Below are 20,797 nucleotides of genomic sequence, written 5' to 3'. Positions count from 1 at the left end.
CAGACTCCTCGGCACGTCTCTCTCTGCCTATATGCATCACCTCCTCTGTGCTCATCTCTGTCCACTGCATCCAAGCTCTGAGCATCTCAGAGCATCACAAATACAGCGTGACAGGGAAAACTGCAGATCACTGGCACATCATTGTTGTCGGATAAGCTGGTTCCTGTAACACCTCCATGCAAAGTGAAGCAACGCTGCAGAATTAGTTCACCTTTGTGGAATGACAAAACAAACCTAACTGCTGAAAATCAGAGATGCAATTTTAAAAACCATTTATTGCCTTCTTTTGTGCAAGAAAGGGGAGTACACAATTGGGCCCTTCTCCCTCACAGAAGAAAAGCTGTAGAAGAGCATAGGACTTTTCTTTCTTAAGTGATAGGGGTCAGATTTGGATATTTATCATTGCAAAAAATAGTTGATCTTTCAATGAAGTTTCTCAGCACGGCTCTGACAGAGAAGACTGGACATAAATTAGGTATCCACATCTTTATAAGCACCTTTTGAGATAGCTTACAGTTGTACAAATCCAGCACTGATCATCTTGCTACTGCCAAAGCAATAGCTTCGTTTTAAATATGTGTAATATTAAGGCTGCAATCTGATAATCAGAAAATCAAGGTGCAACTACAGCTTTGCTGAAGAGTCAATAACAGCCTGATCATAAGCTTTCCCTTCCCACTTTGAAAGATTAAAGTCAGTCAAATACAATTAACAAAATCGTTTGTTCTGTATTTATTTATTTATTGCTTTCTTCTTATTACAAACGAAACACATCCATAGGACAGCTTTTCAATTCTGTGGACTCATCTATTTGTTATCTATGTCACCTACGTTAAAGACTTGTTTATTCTAAAATATCCCTTTCGGTAGCATAGAGCTTTACAGATGGGCCTTGCCACTGGAAAGTCTGTCACGCTTTCAGTGCTTCTAGTGCCTCCTATCACTTGTGCACTTCTCTTGGCAAGAAGCCTGTGGTATGCGCCTAGCGCACATGTTCACAGGCAGTGGTTGCTTTGTGGATCAGGGAACAGTCACAGAAGTAAATTAGAGCACGCAGATACTGATTCACGCTCTGAAAGGAACTACTGTGTAAGGCTGAATAGGATTCTGTATGGTTTCTAAAGGTACCCTAAAGCCTAATGTGCTGAATCCAACATTTACATCTCTCAACTCAAACCACAGGAGCAGCGCAAGGACCAGAAATGATTTCTGGATGCAGGCAAGTCTCTCACAGAAGGGAGCAATGACAGGGCATCTGTTGGCCAAAGGGGAAGAAAATTGCACAGAAATCTGCCTAGGGAAAGAAACTTCATTTGATGTTACTTAAGTGCAGGCTAGCAGTACTAAGTGGCAAACAGCTGTCAAACTTTGATGAGACACCAGAAACTCAGCTATGAGAAACCATGCCAAAAAAAGGGCACTGATTATGTATTTTCCCACCTTGAATTCCTGGAGACTGAAAAAGCACAACTAATCCAGCCAGGGACCAAATACCCAGTTAAGTGCACTTAGCAACAATATTCATGTTCATTCCTCCAAGGCTAGAGATGCACATAAGGAAGTTTATCACATAACAAGCAGCTATTAGCTTTGCCTTAGCTTTGTGTTTTTCTCTCTTTACGCTTTTTTTTTTAATTAATTACAAGCTTTGTTATGATTTGTAAATGACATTCTTATACTTCCAAACAAGTGCACGGTTTTGACAGACTCCAATTTTGCCACTCACTCAAGATTCCCTAAAAAATCCTGCATGCACTGGTAACTCTAGCCACCTACGTAATGTCTTTTAGCTTTCTTTTTCTTCCAGCATCTCAGAAGAGCATCACCAGGCTTTACAATGACAAACAAACAAACAAACAAAAAAAACCAACAACCCCATTATTTTCTGTTTCTGGAGTAAATAAGCTCTAGGGTTTTTTTTGACAAGTTGCCTGATCAGTAACTCTTATCAGCTGTACTTTTTGTCTTAACCTGGAAATCACTGGTAATATGGAGTTAAATTTTCTCTCAAACTTAACATTCAAATATTGAAATAGACCTCTCACATTCCTGTGATGAATATACATCTCCTTTTTCTGGATATTTAATTAGAAAAATATGTAGAAATGAATTTTTAAAAGTGCTGTTCATAATGAATCAGCAGATCAATATAAGAAAGCTAAGCACTACCACTAAGTTTTAATGACTCAAGCCTAAAAGCTTTCTAAATCCTCACAATTAAAAGAGCTATATATTGTTCCAAGTTCTAATTCATTTTTATTCATACTGAAAAGCTGCCAGAATTACTAAGCACCTATCACTATAAGAGAAAATTAATCACATAGAAGGCATTACTTCTAAAATACAATATTTAAGTTACAACCTTACAACTTCTCAGTAATAATTTTTACTCCCAGTTTAGAGAGTACTGAGACACAAGGAAAAAAAAGTTAAGTTTCCTTGCTGCAGCAAGGAAAAAAAAGTTAATCTATGTCTACTTTTCAGTCAGAGCATGGAAACTTGTTTCTAGATCGGGCACTGAGCCACCTGAAATCATACAGACCTGGCGTGACAGCACACATTAACCACAGCACTGGTATCAGCGTGAAGCACTGCACAGCGGCCCTTGGCTTCAAAACTCCAGATGGAAAATCATGAGCAGAGGATGGCACGGGGCGTAACTGCCAGATACCATCAGTCATCACTTAAAAATTACAACACCACCCCTGCATTCATCTGATGACAACATTTTTTTCAGTCATCTTTTCATTTATAGTATAAAATTTTTACATTTTAGCATTTTTTTTCCAAACTGTTTATTTTCTGCCCAGAATATGACCCATGCATGATTATGAATCTTCACACAAATTCATAGTCTGCAGGTTCGCCAGTCATAAAGGAGATGGCACCATAAAATGTGCAAGTTAGTATTATAAAAAAAAAATTTAAGACAATGACCCAAAGTAGTATTTACTTGGAACATGATACATTTGTTCCAGTAGGTTCATTAAAACTCTCTCATTTACTATTCTCTCTTCAATTACTACTAATTCTAATTTCTTGCTGACCTGTTCCATTGACTTAATGAAACAATACCGCTCAAGTAAGTGGCTGTCAATGAGTTAAGTCTGTGTTCTTACAAAAAACTTTAATTTACATTCAAGTGAATCACACGTTATAATAGCATGCATTTTTTAATGACACTGTAAAATCGTAAGTTTAATCCCTTCACTAATCAAGAGATTATATTTTATATCTTAGAAATCCTTCAAGCATTTAAGTTGCAAACCAGCTGTTTCAGAAGGAGAGGAAGACTTCTGAGATTTTGATTCATTATATTAGGACTTTTTGAGCAAAATCTTAGCAATATAGAAGGAATGTACAAAACTCATTCAAGCCTCAAATAAATAGGAAGTAATTGTGCCATAGCATTTACTTAATGATCTATGGTTCTAGATTACTACTCTATAACTTATAAAATAACTTGTTTGCAAAAGCCAAAATTGCCAATTTTGACAACATTTGAAACTAACTGGCAAATATCAGTTTTATTGGGTTAGATCGTCAAGTATTGCCAGAAATCATTTTTTTCTATTTATACATCAATTAAAGAAGAAATTTCAAAAAAAAAGACAAAAATTATACTGTGAATATATATATATATTTATAATTAGCACAAGCAACTACTAAAAATAGTTCTTTGATAAGATCTTTATAATATTCTCCCCTACTCTAGGCTACTCCTATTCATGTAATTAACAGCCCACAGTGGCTAGAAGTCCAACAGACCCATGGAGCTTCCTACATGTAATTAACATCTACACTTCAAAGAAAGAGGATGTAAGTGCAACAAAAGGGGTAGCCAACACACAGCCATCATACGTCAGCAACAGGATGGTGTATCTGACAACCAGTTATGGCTGACCTCTGTTCACTGCAGAACCAGAAGAGGCTGCTCACGCCACATAAGTTATCACACATGTATTAGCTATTTGGCAGAGCAGGCTCCAAGGTTTCCCAGTCTGTTAATATACATTACTCATACTTTGTCATTGCTTGGTGACCACCAAAACTTGCCCCACACAATTATCAGTCAGATTACAAAGATATTTGTTAAAAAGAAGCAGACTTTACATTTGGATAGATAGTTGAGGAATCATTTCTTATGCATTCAAAACAAATAAACAAACAAAAGACAACCAAACAAATGGAAAAAAACAAAAACAAAATTTTATTTCCTATTTCGTACGTACAGTTCTAAACCTATAATTTAATCTCAAGAACCCAAATGAAAAAAAAGGGTGGGCTGCTATAATGTCAGTGCAATTTTTCCAATTTACTGCTGATGTTGCTAGGGTGGATTACTGGCTGTAATAACAAGGGATTGAGGATTCAATAGTTCAGGACTGAACTAGAATAAATACTCTTCCCCTCTAAATAGTCTGCCTGCAGCAACAAGAAGTAGGATCCAGATGATGATATCCTTGACAGAAAATAAAAGGGATTCTTTGCCAGTCTATGCCTGCAACCACCATCAAAGTTTCAAAGGGTTTCTAATGTGACACTAGAGAGTTTCTCTTACTGCATATTTAAGAATAAACCAATGCACTTGTTCCATTTTCCCCCAAACAATTATAGAGATGAAACTCATCCTTTGGGAATACACAATGAAAGAGGATAAAAACTTGCACAAACTGCATATGGAAAAGAGTTATGTAAAGAGGTTCTGAGAAGATATGGAGTAATCCCTGCAAACTCTCTTCCACACCCTGAATGACAAGTGAACAGCTTTGCTAAATCCCCTATATCTCTTCTCACTTGCCCCCATTTATCCTGACAGATCACAGAAAAATGAGATCTGAGGAGATCCTATGGTTATACAGAAAGGATCTCAGAATGATTTCTCTATAGGAAGGGAACGAACAGGACAAATAGTTTTCAGTTCAACCTAAAGGAGGCTTTGAAACCACCTGAAAAAATATGGCAATAGTCACTGTATCATAGTAACTGACTTTCTAGTGGTTTTCTACAGTTTTCTACAACAAATTTATTGCTTCTGTGCTGAGCTCAGAGAGTTTTTTGAGGGGAGGTTCTAATTTTTTTTCCCCCACCTCTCTGCCTTTGGAAAAACAGACTTCAGCAACAATACATTTGCGTTCAGAGAAATGGCCTCTTTTGTTTCATTTATCTGAAGTGGGAGGTCATCTGTTGATATCCTCAAATTCCAGATAATAACTAGCATTTTTAAATTCAATTCAAACACAACCTGTTTTTTAAAAATACACTAAACTGGAGCTCCTGGAAACTTTTATGGAATTTATAGCTTAGAAAAAAAGATCTTGGGAGTATGATTGAATGTCCTCTGAAATCATTTGCTTGATATGAAGCAGCAACCAAAAGTGAATGAAATGTTGTGCATGATCTGGAAGAGCGGGGTAAAAAGCAATTGTTTTACTAAATATGAAACAGTGATGCAATCTCATTCTAAGTAACACACACAGTACCAGCTGACACAAGTCCAGGATGCAGTGGAGTCAGGAAAATGCAGAGAGATGAACAGCAGAGGGAGTTGTGGCAATATAGCAGCTTTCTTATGGTTAGAGATTAAAAAGGCTCAGGAGTGGAAGGGGGTCATAGGAGGTATGAATAAGGTTTCCAAATGATCAAGACAGTGGACAGAGTGAGTGAAGAACTGTTATAAATCGAATCCAATAGTGCTAGAGCAAAGGGCACTGAAACTTTAATGAGAAGAAAATCAGGTGAAATGACTTTGTTCTTGGCACTGTTGGGGAGAGGGGAGGATTTGGGTTCTTTGTTTAAACACAATTAGAGGTAAGAATTTGTGTCCATTTGCCACAGAAAGTTCTGGAGACAAAATATCAGTGAATTCAACATAAAATTAGACAAATTAGTGGGAAACAGGTATAAAAACATACAAGGACCAGAGCATACATACGGTATGAGATAAGGACCTGCGCATAAATATAATATGAAGAATATACAGTCATCTTCATCCAGTAATGGTGAATGTCTGGGAGTTGAAAGGAACAGATAACAAGTGGCCAGAATGAAACATTCTCAGTAAATAACAACTTCTACCGACACCACTGAAGAAAATACAATGTAATGGATGAACTGCTGTTCTAGAAAAAAGATTTTGTATGTGCTTAAGTGTACATGTCCCCAGTGAAACATGGACTTCAAGTCAAATAACTGTAAAACAGAAATAAAACAGCAACAACAAAATGACTGAATTATACATAAAAGAACTGGTACAAGGAAAGAGTTAGAGGTCAAGGAATGTAGCATTCTCTAAATCATTTCTGTAATCAAGCTTCAAAAAGTCATACTAAGTCCTCAAATTTGATTCCTTTCAATAACATGATGGCAATATTGTTTTCTGACACAGCTCATTAAGAATCAGGACATTCATGACCCAGTTCCCACACAAACAGTTTAGACACATGCTGGTAGGACAGTATCCAAGCTACAAAGCCTAAACACACAACTGCAGAATGGGTGACACTATGTTTGGTGCTCCAGCCCTTCACTGGCAAAGCATATGGCTCACTTGTCACTACCAGTCACAGTTTTGCAGCCCAAAACATGGCAATGATACGATACATCCTACTATATCAAGTTGTTCTGAGGTAAGCCAAAGGCTTCTGCTAATAATGATGGAAGCAGAGAGGTCTTCTGAGAAAAAAAAATCCCAGAGAAAAAGGCACATCATAGTTGCAATGGATGGTGGAAATGCTGACCACCTTGCTGTTTCTGCAGTTTTAGCCCAATTTCTAACAAACACTTCCCTCCAAAACAAAGTTAGAATACCTTCTTTGACATATAGTTACTGGATATACTTCAAGAAGTATAGGATTTAGTAGCTTGAAAAAAGACTCAATAATATCTTTGAAGTTTATATAGGATTCTTTGATTAGAAGAAACAAGAGCAACGTGAAATGTACATACTGATATAGACATATACCTATATAAGGAAGTACTATATAAGAAGACTATATCACATGAATATTTTGCTTACTGCATTGAAAAAACTGCCTAATCGCTTTTCCATAGCAAGATAGCTTGTTTTACTCTGCTTTAGTGACTGAATATTTCGTTCTTTCATTATCCAAGTTATTTATTATTTTAAGTACTGACACATTGCAACTTTCGACGACTTATCAGAAGATAACTGTGCTTTTGGGAGCAAGCTGAAATACAGCCAGAAGCAATATTTTTTTGTTCAAGTTAAAAAACAAATTGCACTGACATCCTAATTTAACACTTCATTCTTTGCAACATGCTTTTGTTTACACATCATTCTTTCGGAAAAATAGTCCAGGAGAGCAGAGCGATACACACCTGAATCATTCACATAACAGAAAAATCAATTCCAGTAAATCCTTAGTGAGCAATGGCTTTTAGTCAGGACCATTTGAGAACTCTCATTTAACTTCAGACATTGACTACACTCTTCTTTTTTGTAACAAAGTATTCCCACCCACAACTTCCACCTCTTCCTTCTAAACATCCTCAGAGAGAACAGCTTCAATTAAAGGCATCTCCTTACTTTGAAGAGCTACTTCACAGTAGCCTGATACGGAATGCTGAAGCTCCCACTTTATTCTCATCCTTGTCTGTTAGAACAGGTTGCAGCAAAAGGGTCTATCAATCCCCTTCTTCCAACTACAGGTTGCTTAATTCTTCTTCTCATCCACTCACAGCTCACATCTCAGTCAAAAATTAGTATGGCAGCAGCATAGCTGACCACCTCCACTCATACAGATTTTGCACATGCTTCATGCCTTATGTGATGAGATGTATAACAAATTAACACAGCTCCTTCCTAGATTACAATTAAAAGTATAGAATATGACAACAATGATATAATAACGATCATTTTTTGTTAGAAATTTTTAACAAAAAAGAAAAAAGAAGCAAATTTTAATATGGAAAGTAGGCAAGAAAAAAAATCTAGAATAATTAAACAGGAAATACTTTAAGGCTAATCCCCATTCCCCTAAATCAGGCAGGCAATGCCTAAGTTTACAAAGGGCCTGTTAACTCAAAAAACTAGACAGAAAGAAAGGAGCCTCACAGAATGGAACTTGCTGATTCAACCAACTAGCCTAAATGACTGCCTGAAAATGAAAGCATGGAGTCTTAAAAGCACAAGTTGGAAGCTGTAAGATCTATGGGATCCGCCCTTGCAGAGTGATAGACTGTTCTTCCCTTCCTCTCATGGCTGCTCACACTAGATAAACATCAGAAAAGGTGCACAACCACCAAAAGCTCTCATTAAAGACTTTCAAGTCTTCTAGGCACAAGTAGGGTGCCACACCAAAGGGCAGTCTCAGACCAACTAGACTATATTAGGGTGAACATGCACATTTACATTTGTCGATCCACCACTCATAGATGAAGACCCCAGACTCAAAACAATGCCGGATCCAGGAGTGGTGAAATACCTCTACTTCTACATCTCTGTTTCTCTCTCTCTCCTTTTTCCTCAAGGTTTTCTTCTAATTGCTTTTCTTCAAGTAGCCATTACCCAAATTTGCTTTAAAGTAGTTGCTTACCAATTGCTGGAAAATTGCCTCATTCTGCCTCAAAGAAGTTGATTAGTTGTTAGAAAGCTCAATAAATTGTCTTGTACTGTTTCTCTGGGTCACTGCCTGACTCTGTCACTCTGGTGATCCCTTAAGAGCAGGGAGTGCCCTATTCACTGAAATTCCAAAGATCCACCTTACTCACAACCCACCGAATGGTAAAAGAGACATGTCTTATAGAAGAAGTCAATGTTACAGAACCACAGATTCATAGAAGAGGCTGGAAGGGACCTCCAGAGATCATCAAGTCCAGCCCTCCTGCAAAGCAGGCCCCCTGCAGCAGGCTGCACAGGTAGACATGCAGGCAGATCTTGAATAACTCCAGAGAAAGAGAATCTACAACCTCCCTGGGCAGCCTGTTCCAGTCTTTTCCTGCTGGTAAAGAGAACAATGTAGTTATAGGCATCCTGAAGGGACAGAACCAGTAGGAAGTATTTTCCAGTTGGCTATGCTAACATTTTTGATGAAGTGGAAATAGCTAAATAAAACAAATACTTTCAACTTTCAGTATTTGACTGCTTTAACAAACCAAATTTGAAACATGAAATTGAAACATTGACAGCAACCCCAAAAGTTTGATGAGTATCTGAAATATTAATGATCCACCCATTGACATAACATTGCAATTCAAACAATCACGGGTTCTTGGCAAATTCATTCAATTCCCAACTCAAAGGAAGCTAAGTTAAGCATCTCTGTGATAAGATTATTTGGAAGGTTCTTCGTTTATTTTTGTTTGGAGTTTGTTGAGGCTTTTTGGTTTGCTTGTTTTTGGTACTTCTATTTTGGCAGTTGATCAGAACAGTTTTGCACTACTATGTGAATATTCACATGGAAGACTGTGAAAGAACAGAATTAAAGGAACAAACTGAGTAAGGATAAGCAAAAGTGAGAAACAGGAATTAAAATGATTGATTGGTAATCCACTCAGGAAAGGCAGCAACTCCCTGTAGATCACTGCCTATGTCAACGCCTTTGCACCTGTGTTTTCTATACTCTGAGGGCGTGAATATCCTCTGCTATAAGTACATGTCATACAGAAGCATTTGAGTTCAAAAACCATTTAAAACTTCCACACACTGTCCCAACACTTTTATACTAAGCACTTCTGGATTTTTTCCACTGTTCTTGGATCTCTCACCACAGACCACTCTCAAAGACAAAGAAATTTTGAAAATAGTTAAAATATGAAATTTAAGGTTCTTCATTGAATCCTGCCTTCCCCCTCTAAGATAAAGAGCACAACTCAGCACCCAGACAGAATGTGCTCACTGTTTGACTGCACTTGGAATTTGGTATGTGATAAGACTGTGAGCTGCTATGGTTCACGGAAGTCCATGTGAGAACAGCATAAAAATTAGTGTAATATTTAAAAATATTTGCAACACTCAGAAATAATTCTGTCCATCTGGAAAATGTGAGCTAAATCTGATTCAACATTGATGTGGGTAATGTTTATTTTTAAAGCACAGAAGAATTATTGTTATTAAAAACAAAAACAAGCTTAAAAATCAAATTGCAAATCATTTTATTCCTCCTGTCCAAACAGACTTTAGTAGCAAAGAAACAATGAGAGCTAACTCAAACTGTCACATAATACTGTACTTATTTATCTAACGCTGCTGAAGCCCAGCAGTGAGTGGGGGAGATGCTAACAGAGATTAGTACCATTAAGCTGAAGCAAGAAAAACAGTTTCATGTAACTGAGAAAAATCTGTAGGTTAATAAGAATGATTATTAAGTAACTAGGGTCACAAACCAATGCTAAGATGAGAAGGATTGAGGATCCTAAAAAATGAAGGACAGGAATGATAATATCACGGGCTCCCGTTTTAAAGAGCTCAGTGAATATTTTACCACTTACATTTTGAAGTACCAGCAAGGACAAGATCAGGTGAGCAAGCAGAAATAAGAGCAAAGGGATCACAGAGAAGTGGAGATAAAATACTGTATTGAACTGCTCAATTTGCACAAGGACAATTTCAAAGCGTCACTCAGATGTGAAAATAAAGGAAATAGGAGAGCAGAAGCACCCAAGCATTGTGCAGAGAGGAACCAGCTGACAAGTGCTGCTGAAGCTTAAGATGAGGTTATAAAAAGTATGAAGTTGATAAAAAGTAAATCTTACAGGTAATGTGAAATGCCTAGGAGGCTTAATACTTAAAGAAGTGTGGGCAAAGAAATGTAGCATTTAACATAACACCTGGACAGCCAGTGATGACAGGTGGAATAATAGGAGAATCCTTGAGAGTGAGAGAAATCAAGTAATAAATATATCTGAAATATTTATCTGTTAAGTTTCAGCTTAACACAGGGCACAAATGGCGAGAGCAGCATCTTAATGCAATGCAAGGCAAGTGACATCAACTCAAGGCACAGAGTGGCTGACAGAGTGGAATCACAAAGTTATTTTTAAAAAGAATTCAGTACATTTTGAAAAGACAAAAAATTTCTGTAACACAAAGGTAGTTTTATTCTACATCTGAACAGATGTTAAATAATGCTGAGAGAAAGAGGCAGGAGAACCTACAGAGGTTTGCTTTTTTTTTCCCTCCCTCCTTCAGTTTCCACTTTCCATATGAAAAAAAAACAACTTTTCACCCTGGTATAGTTACTCAAACTATCACTTCAATGAGGAACAGACAGTTCCTGCTCAGAAACAGTGTGAAGCTCTGCCATGCAGAATCAAACCAGTGGACAGCTGCAGTCCAGCTCCCTGTCTCCAGTAACCACAAATAAGTAAGTTCAACAGAAAGTGAAATACCACACATTAATAGTTCTTCTTCGGTATGACAGTACTATCATGTGAAACATAGGAATTTCTTTGTTCATACAAAAATAACCACCAGAAAAAAAAAAAAAAAGTCCAGTTATCCCCTGAGATAGATCTGCAATTGAATACTGACCTGTTGCCTCCATAGGTGTACAAAAAAAGGGACAGATTATCTTTGTGCAGGGGATCTTATTAAATACTGGACTAGGGCAACTATATCCAATACTTTTTGTGACAGCACAAGAGCACTGCCTTTTTGAAACATGTAAGAATCATCTCTAAGAGCTCATGAATACACATATTAGAATATTAAGTTAACCTCAATGTATAATAAAATAATCCTCATTCTTTAAAGCTATGTGTTAGGATTAAATAATCTGTAAGTTTTTTCCTTCTCACTACTGCAGTTCACAATTGACCCAAATAACCCATCCCTGCCCCCATGTTCTGCTTTGAAATGATATATAAAATCTAGCATTTTTACAAATCAAATTGACTTCTTCAAATGAGACACACTATAGCAGTATTTGTTATTAGCATTCATATACTGTAATCTAGCAAGAGACACAAACAAGCCTTTAGAGTATGACTGGTAGAGGTCTATCACCTCTCATTGACCTCCTTTAAAACATATTTGATCTATTCCTGCCTTTTATTGCTCTTCTGCACTCATAATCCATCATTTGGTCATTATAAAACATTCACAGCAGATGTGCCTACAAACAGAGCATAGTGACTTACATGGATATAAATAGAAAGAGATGAACTCTCAAAAAACAAAGATCCTGAGTTTATGCTAATAAATATTTTAAAAGACTAAATTAAGGGCAGATTCCCTTAAATATTCCTTAGATTTGACTATTTTGTAGTCAAGTCTCAAAAGTACTGCTCAGGACAGACTACTTTCTCTGTAGTTATTCATGGTATTTCTCTGTATTTCTCTCAAATTCAGTTTTTGTCCTTATTAAATACCACAGCAGAGAAGATACCAATACTGCGTTGGTGGAAGAGAACACAGTTGTTATGCAGTTAGCTATATCAAGTCGTATTTGCTCTCTTTCCCTCTCTACACCATACAGAATAAATATGACAATAGGATGGAATCGGCTTTACTATAATTAATTTGTCCAATGGCAAATATATCTTATCTTGATTACTCATTAGAGTTGGTGACACACACTTTACATAAATGAAGATACATGGATGTAACATATTTTGTTGTCAAAATACACTTGAACATTAGGAAATATACCAAAAGTTTGTTTGTGCACCAGAAATCCTTTCAATAAAATTGTGAAGAGTATATCTTACTCTATATGCTTTACTGGGCAAGTGGAGAAGTAAAAGGAGTAGAGATCTGTTTGTTTTTTTTTTGTAGAAATTAAACACTGGGATCAAGCACATATCATTTCTCTATATTCAAATTTGACTCATTCTATTATTCACAGTAGCATATGTATCTATAAAAGTTACGCAGCTTACTTTGCAGTGATCATACTGCTGCTGTAAGGTTGGAACATCCCCTCCGATGGGCATTTGCTTTTTCAGTTCTTCGTCTTTTGTATTCAGCCATTTGATTAACTCTTCCAGGGATGTCAGCAACCGGTTCCATTTCTCTGCACTTGCCTCCAAGTGTGCCCTGTGAAACAACATAGAAGCATATTTAATATCCTGAATGGTACAAAACCCAAGAAATGGTAACAAACAAACAGGTAGATATTATCTATTTATAACACACTATTTTTCTATTGTTAAGAATGATTCAAATGTTCAACTGCTGAGGACCACTGACATGTCAAAAATAAACAAACAAACAAAAAAACCCAAACTCTATCTGGAAACATTTTGCAAAGCAAAACATTATAAGCTGGTGAAAAATGAGGGAACGCAGACAAATATGTCCTTGATATGACCTTTCTAAAACCTTGAATACTGCTTTGTAACTCCACCACAGCACACGAAGCACAAGCCTCATTTTGTCAGCAAGGGCACCACCAAACTGAACTTTCATGACAAGACCTTGGATCTCCAGCATCAAGAGCAACAAACTCTCCCAGAAGCCATCAGCAGTAAATTAACTGTGCTGCTGAATGCATTAGTGGCAAAGATCATTGAATACATCACCTTCAGTAGATGAATTACGAGAGAATTAATACAGAGCGAACCTGTCACCCAGTTAAATGAACAAAATCCCCAAATTGCACAATATCCTCCCTTTCTATCATATTCAAAAACATACTGACCTGATGGCTTCTTCCTGCAGTACCTACACAGCTGCATGCAATCTTTGATAAGGGTCAGTAAATTCCCTTTTACTCCACTCATTTTATGGTACGGACTCACCTGAGACCTAGAAGTACTTAGCTTATACCAGTAAACAACAATTTCTTTCACCATGCAAATGATAGAATGGAGAGAGCTCAGTTCACTCCAGCATAGACACTAGCTCTGCACCTTTGTGCCCCGCTGCTGACAGATGAGTGAACTGAACACTACTATTCTGTTTCCTGGGTCTTCTCCTTTCTATTTTGAACAGCTTTGTCTTACTTTTTTTCTGATTCAATGTAGTTCATATCTTGAAATATTCACCCGGCTTCCATTGCATTATCCTCTCAAATGGCACTGGAGTGCACGTTTGGTACTGACATGACAACAGTTGGAACAAGGCGGGTAATGAGCTGGAAAGTTTACTTTGAGGCAGACTTAGGTTTGGGTATGCTTGGATCTCACAGGGATACTGTGATAAATGAACCAAGAAAAGCAGTCCATAAGAGTGGATGAGGAGGGGGTGGGAAGAAGTCTTGCAAAAGATAAACTAGCAAGAGGAAACTATTCTCCTTCACTTCATTTAAGAAAGCCCTACAAGGGGAAAAAAAACAACTCCTACTTGTGTTGCTCTATTCCAACATTCTCCTTCATCACTGTTCCTGTCTTCCCTTGTTACAGTCACTGAGACCCTTCCCTCAATACTGAATCCAACCTGCAGCCCCCAGGTGTACATGCTCTCAACAGCATGGTGATGTCCATATACAACATTTATTTTTTCCTTTTCGATACTAGCTTCACTTCCCACCAAAAATGCCCTCAGAAATATCAAGCTGTGAAGTGTTGAACACACACTGCCCTCCCGTCCTACATACTCAACAGACCCAGCCCTCCTTTCTGGGTGTGAAGAAAGTAAGACTCCCTAGTAATCAGGCAAAGGAAACATGTTGCCAAGACAGCTTGCATTTGAATTTATAGCTTTGCTGTCAGACTGTTACCAAAATAAAGCATATTCATGGATTTCTAGCAACAATGACAATTAAAAAATGTAGATCTATAGTCTCCTGTGCATTTGATAGTGAAATCTCTATTCATCATGACTTATCACTGCATTCAGTACCTTTAAGCATCTCTTGTCTCTAAAAATCAGCACTCTCTAGGCTCCTGCTCAGTTTTAGAATTATTGCATAATTGTAGAATTATTGCACACACAATGGATTTTTGTAAGGAGAAAGAAACCCCTGTCACTAGCTAAATGACGCTTTAAGGACCACTTAATTTAACATACATGGCAACAATATTAATAGTTAAAAAAAAAGTGGTATTAATGCAAACAATGTGGAATACAGAACTAAATTAAAAGCATTTTAATTTACCCTAATTTACTACACGTGAGTGTCTGTGTACATGCCAGTACAATGACAGTACAAAACATCACTAGCACACAGATACCAAACCCAGCACAAGCTAAACTTGTGGGGGTAGAGTAGTAAGGGTCAGAGGGAGGGGAAGAAAGCGGCTGCACTAACAGGGCATAAAAATTCCTCTCTCTGAACACAAAGTGAGCTAACATCTCTCTGGAAATGTTGGAAGTTAAGAAAAAAAATACACAGGGAAAAACATCACATCAGCCTAGACTTTTCCTGTTACTTTTCTAATCTCATCAGAAGCAATGCTCAACATAAAAGCAACATGGCAAGCAGCAGTTGAAAAGCAGCCACAAGTACTCAATTCTCCAGAGGAGTGAGAAGCCATATGTTCAGTGTAACACATTCAAAGCAAATGCTACACAGGAGCAAATGAGCCTAAATATGCTCCAATTTGTATTTCAATGTAAAGTTTAAAGCTGCATTTAGATTTGTTATACAGACTGGCCAGATCTAGAGCAAATAAGCTATGCTGGAGTTTTGAATCATTTCTTGGGCTTCCCCATGTTTGGAAAGGATTTCTGCCCTTGTTTTTAAGTTATGTATTGGTAAAAGTACTAGTCTGCCAGGTCCAATGGTGGCTTAGAATCTGCTCTGATAAAAATTCAGCTGACAATTGTTTTATTTTGAATACTGACTGGAGCAAAACTATGTCCTAGCATCAGACACCATCAGAAACACTCCTAATGGGAACCTTGGTTGAGACTAAGAAAAAAAAAAAAAGAAATAAAAAGAGCAGTCTTAAAGAGCAAGTTTTCTCTGCTTGGACTGGATAAGATCCTGAAGAAGAGCAGCATCTGGGACACAGCCTCACTTTTGTTGGCCCTTAGAGGCTTCTTCCCCAGCTGGAGACCTCCTCAGCTTTTGTTTCTGCTATTTAGGTATCACTTCTGCTGAGCAACAAAGGAACACGTGGAATAAAAATATCTGGTGGGTGGTCTAAATATAGAGAATCCTTCCCTGCTTCTCCCATATTTTTATCTCTGCCCTCCCCCCAGTGCTGATCCCCTCCCACTCAAGAAGAAAACAGTCTCTCCTAAGAATTTGGCTTTAAAAGGCAAACATGCAGCTTCGTTTTCCTCCTGGGAGCGACATGACAGAGAGAAAAAGAAAGCGCGAATAAGCCTATGAGTAATTTCAAGGAGAAGTACAGTCCTCTCAGGGTGGTGTCTCGGTCACTACAAGTACAGTTTTTAAACTAGTTTCCATGCATTTAAAAGTATGTCACAAGAGTTCTGCTTTTTTTAATGTGGAACTCCCTGCTTAGTTCCAGTAGCAGGGAAGTAAGTCAGTGCAACAACGAGCACCATCAGCTCTGAGGATGGAAGCAATGAAGAAAGCCTCGCGCTATCCCTAAGGGAGAGATGGACTGTCAGCAATTAAAAACCACCATAATCAGAATAGCCGAAAATATTCTAAAAAACTTACAGATACACCTTAATATAGAACCAACATCTCAAGTTAAAATCCATTTTTAAAAAATCACATTGTTAGCTCTAGCCCCTAAGACAATTATATTCTGCTCTCACAAGATGTTTCCATAGTTTTGCTCTCTAATTTGTCCTTGAAATAAGATACACCAAGAAAACAGAATCTGAAAGGAAACAGCCAGATCAACACACTGACTTCTTGGTAGTTCCAGGTCTTGTTACTTCCCTGAAAAGGCTTTCATCACTGAGAAAGATAAGTGAACTGCAATCAAACAGGGCAAAATATACCAACTCAGAAATGTTACACTCCTTTCACAGGAGGCAGATTCAAAAGGTTAATTCACTTCTGTTTGCTCCCCTATTCTCTGCCTTGCTTGCTTTCTACTTGTAGTTCACTGACACATGGCCCTGCAGCATTGCAGATATTAGCAGAGTAATAATGTACACAGTGCAAACATTAATACTGCCTAGAGGTATTCACATTCCATATCTACACAAAAGAGAAAACACAGAACAGTCATTTTTTTGAACAACAATCTACCTTTTCTGAGTGCTCACTGTGCAATTGCTTTATCTACCTTGGAACTAAACAACGTGGCCTTCAAGCCATGCATAATGGCCATACTGGCTACCAATTTCTCTCCCGAGTATGATCACCACCAGGAAAGGCCAAGCAATTGGATTGCTTTTGTGAGAACTTGCAGCTGTTGACTAAATTGTTAACTTATGAGCATGTTTCATTCTCATTCTCTCTCTCAAGCTGATCTATATGTGATTACAGTTCATAATAGCCCAAGTTTAATAGCTCTTGCAGCCTCTGCTAGCCCTCATGCCAAATTTTTCAGTTCCTCTGGTTCAAGTTCCGCCTATTGGCTTTTACTCAGCAAATCCTGTCAGTTACAATTAACTGCTTAGCTAGCTGGTGATGGGGTAAGTTAAGATGTAAAGTAAATTTTACCTTTCCTCTATCTCACTCTTTCAAAGTCTGGTGCCTAAATTCAAAGCTCAGTGCATTTTTATGGTTTTTGGAAAATTCATATGAATGCTTAACATCGTCCTGTTCTATTAAAAGAACAGTCTCCTGTAACCAACAAGGAAGCAGTGGTGATTAAAAGGTCCAGTAATACTTTTATTTGTAATATAAAATTAATTGATAACTTAATTCACATTAATGAATATGGTAATATCTTCTTCCCAAATGATATCATAAAGATTTTTACAATGAATACACTTAGACAGTCAGTGAGTTTGGCATTGGTAGGGTCAAAAATTGTAAATGGCCTGACTAATATGTATCTGAAAATATTTCTTAATTGAATAGTAGCAATCAAAAAATTCTACTATCATTACAGATGAAGATAGTTAAGATGCAAATCCTACCAAAGTATCCCTTTCAGTGGTAAAAACAAAACCCTGATTTCTATTCAGATAATAGCAGTAGCTTCACAGAATGACTTCACTGGCATTGCTATTAATTTAAAATTAGGAAGGATTCAACATATGTTTTGGAAAATGAAGCACAGATTAGCAAGTTACAGTGTACAACTCTGGAATGAGAAAAACAAGCAGTTAAGTCTGCACGGTGAGTTAGTACACCAAATCTTCCTATTAGTGCTCTGGGGCGCTTTACAGAAGACAGAGATTTCACTTCAATGCTGTGCTCAAATTTCTCAAGTCTTTTAGAAGTCTGCTGCTCTGCTCCATATACATGACGATTTTTTAATTACTTACCTGATATTAGCTGATTTCACCTTCAGATCATTCCAGCGCTGGTTCATATCATCAAGTCGGTGCTGGAGCAGGGCAGCTTCCTCAGAGTTTCCCAAGGCTTTCACCATTTTCTGTCTGTTTCCATCAATGCTTTTAAAGATGTCATTATGGGCATCAATCTCTGCCTGGATGTCCTGAAATATCAACAAGAAAAGTCCAGACGTCTTAGTTCTCTAAATAAAAGGAGAACTTATTCCCATTAGTATTCTTATCCTCTAGCACAGAGCACGTAGTCTGACTTTCTTTGAGACGCAGAGAGGAAAACCTGCAACTCTATTAAGAGCACTATAAAAGGTTGAGCTTTTTAATGTGTGATAAAAGGAGTCTGAAAGTTATTCTCAACTCTGAGACAGTATTTGTAACTATAAACAATAAATTCTTTGCACGTTTTTGTACTAAGGTAGCTAATTGTTTCTTTTTTCCCCACATCCATCCACAAGTGTAAATGTACTGGAAACCTTTTCCCACTCAGAAGTTACACAGCTGCACCCTTACCTGTGCTTTCTCTTCGTTCTTTGAAATAAAATGTTGCAGAGACTTTACACAGATCACTGAAATTAGAACTCCATACAGCGTTTGGAGCCATACGCAATAAAAGTTTTAAACTAAAAATTAAGGCCCTAAACCTCAACTAAATGACTACAGCTACTGCAATCCTGTTTTTACAATTGCATACCTTGTCCTGCAACATGTAGAGAACATAGACAGGGTGTATTATAATCTGATTTTTATACTAAATACTGAAAAGCGAACTGCATGCAATTTCAGCTCAGCTTCTTATTTCTCCTGCCATCTGAAATTAAACATATTTTATTCACCATCTGTCTCAAGAAACACATTACAGATGTCTCCACCTAACCAAGCACAGTATTATTCTTAAAACACATTATAACAGTATCAGACAAAATCTCCCATCACACCATAAATGCTTTCCAGCATCTGTAAGTCTATGTGCACACTAAGAAACGCAAATGTGTGGAAAGCCAGGTGTGCTTGTTGTCTCAACTGAATTAATCAGCAAATTGTAACAGAAACTTGATGAAGATGTAATTTAACTTCTTTGGCAAAGGAAGTAATTCAGTAACTGAAATCATTTAAAGGATATTATTTTTTTTTTTTACTGCAGACAAATCCTCAGTATTTTCCATCTCTTCCCAGAAGCAGGAGAGGAGAGGATCCTTGCACCTCCCTATCCTGCCTTTTACAATGGCTGGAAGCAGTGGAAAAGTATCTACAAATCTGAGATAACATGAAAGCGCTTATCACTTAGAAAAAAATGAAAAATGTAAGGATGCAGCTGGAGGTGCAGAAGGGAGAGACAGAGAGTGAAAGATTACATAGGATCATGTAGAATCACAGAATGGCCTGGGTTGAAAAGGACCTCAAAGATCATCTAGTTTTAACCTCCCTGGTATGTGCAGGGTCATCAACCACCAGACCAGGCTGCCCCCAGAGCCACATCCAGCCTAGCCTTGAATGCCTTCAGGGATGGGGCATTCACAACCTCCTTGGGCAACCTGTTCCAGTGCATCACCACCCTCTGTGTGAAAAACTTCCTCCTAATATCTAACCTAGACCTCCCCTGTCTCAGTTAAAATCATTCCCCCTTGTCCTATCACTATCCGCCCTTGTAAACAGCCATTCCCCCTCCTGTTTACATGCTCCTTTCAAGTATTGGAAGGCCACAGTGAAGTCTCCCCAGAGAAGAGTCAGAGGAGCAGGTGGAGATGTCTAACTGAAGCTCCAGCTCTCTAACAGAGCTAGTCTATACCACTTTGGACAAATTCTTTTCTCTGATTTTCCTCACTATAAGGCAGGTAAAAAGACACTTTTGTTATCTTTGAGCCATCATGATAAAAAACACCATCAACAACATAAGACAGTGAAGTCATCAGTTAAACAAATCAGATCCTTATCTGAAGACATTTGCAGCTCCTGACCTTACAATTCCAACACACAAGATGACCCACTGAAAACCAGCTAAGTCCAAACAGCAGGAGATACAAGTGTATATGGTAGAGTCAATTTAAATTGCACACTAATCTGTACTTCAGAAGCCTAGCCATGTCAAATCCATTTCTACGCCTCTTTAAAGTTACATCACCAATTGACCTCTAAACTTCCACTTCACCATTACAATATTCATTGTAATCCTATTGAGAAATGACATAAAACATTCTAGCTTTGATTACATTTGAGTGGACATTTAACTATGCATTCTTAGCAGTTCAAACTGATGCTTCATTCAAAATAGGTTTTATTCTTGTATTTGCTGAGTGTTGTGTTATAAGGGTAAGTCAGTCATAAGGGTTTTTCAGAGCAGTATAAAACACTTCCCCGTAAACACACACACAAGCTTCCCTATCCAAACCAGATTCACAGAGGCAATGCACTACAGGATGCAGAAGAAAAAATAAAATGGCCAAAAAGAGGGGCACACAACTGTGAAATAGTCTTTCTTAGCCCAGTGAAGCAGAGAAGATCCAGGCAAGAATTCTCTCCTTAAGGGTGCAAAAACAAGGGGAAAAAAAAAAAGATAAAAAG

The 20,797-nt window shown here is 37.7% G+C and overlaps 1 protein-coding gene across 3 annotated transcripts in view; it reads right to left on the bottom strand.

Annotated features, from left to right (window-relative positions):
• LOC100551145 (utrophin) overlaps nt 1–20,797 on the bottom strand; it is a 259,447-nt gene that overhangs the window by 102,881 nt on the left and 135,769 nt on the right. For all 3 annotated transcript variants that reach the window (XM_010707135.2, XM_010707136.3, XM_010707137.3), the window contains 2 exons: nt 18,215–18,387; nt 12,844–13,000 (listed from right to left, as the gene is read on the bottom strand). In XM_010707135.2, the coding sequence (XP_010705437.2) occupies nt 12,844–13,000; nt 18,215–18,387 (330 nt within the window). The remainder of the gene's footprint in view (nt 1–12,843; nt 13,001–18,214; nt 18,388–20,797) is intronic.

The sequence above is a fragment of the Meleagris gallopavo genome, chromosome 2 (genome assembly GCF_000146605.3).
Source record: "Meleagris gallopavo isolate NT-WF06-2002-E0010 breed Aviagen turkey brand Nicholas breeding stock chromosome 2, Turkey_5.1, whole genome shotgun sequence".
In the NCBI taxonomy this organism is placed as follows: domain Eukaryota; kingdom Metazoa; phylum Chordata; class Aves; order Galliformes; family Phasianidae; genus Meleagris; species Meleagris gallopavo.
Note: the sequence above shows the minus strand (reverse complement) of the source record. Positions and strands in the feature narration are given on the sequence as shown.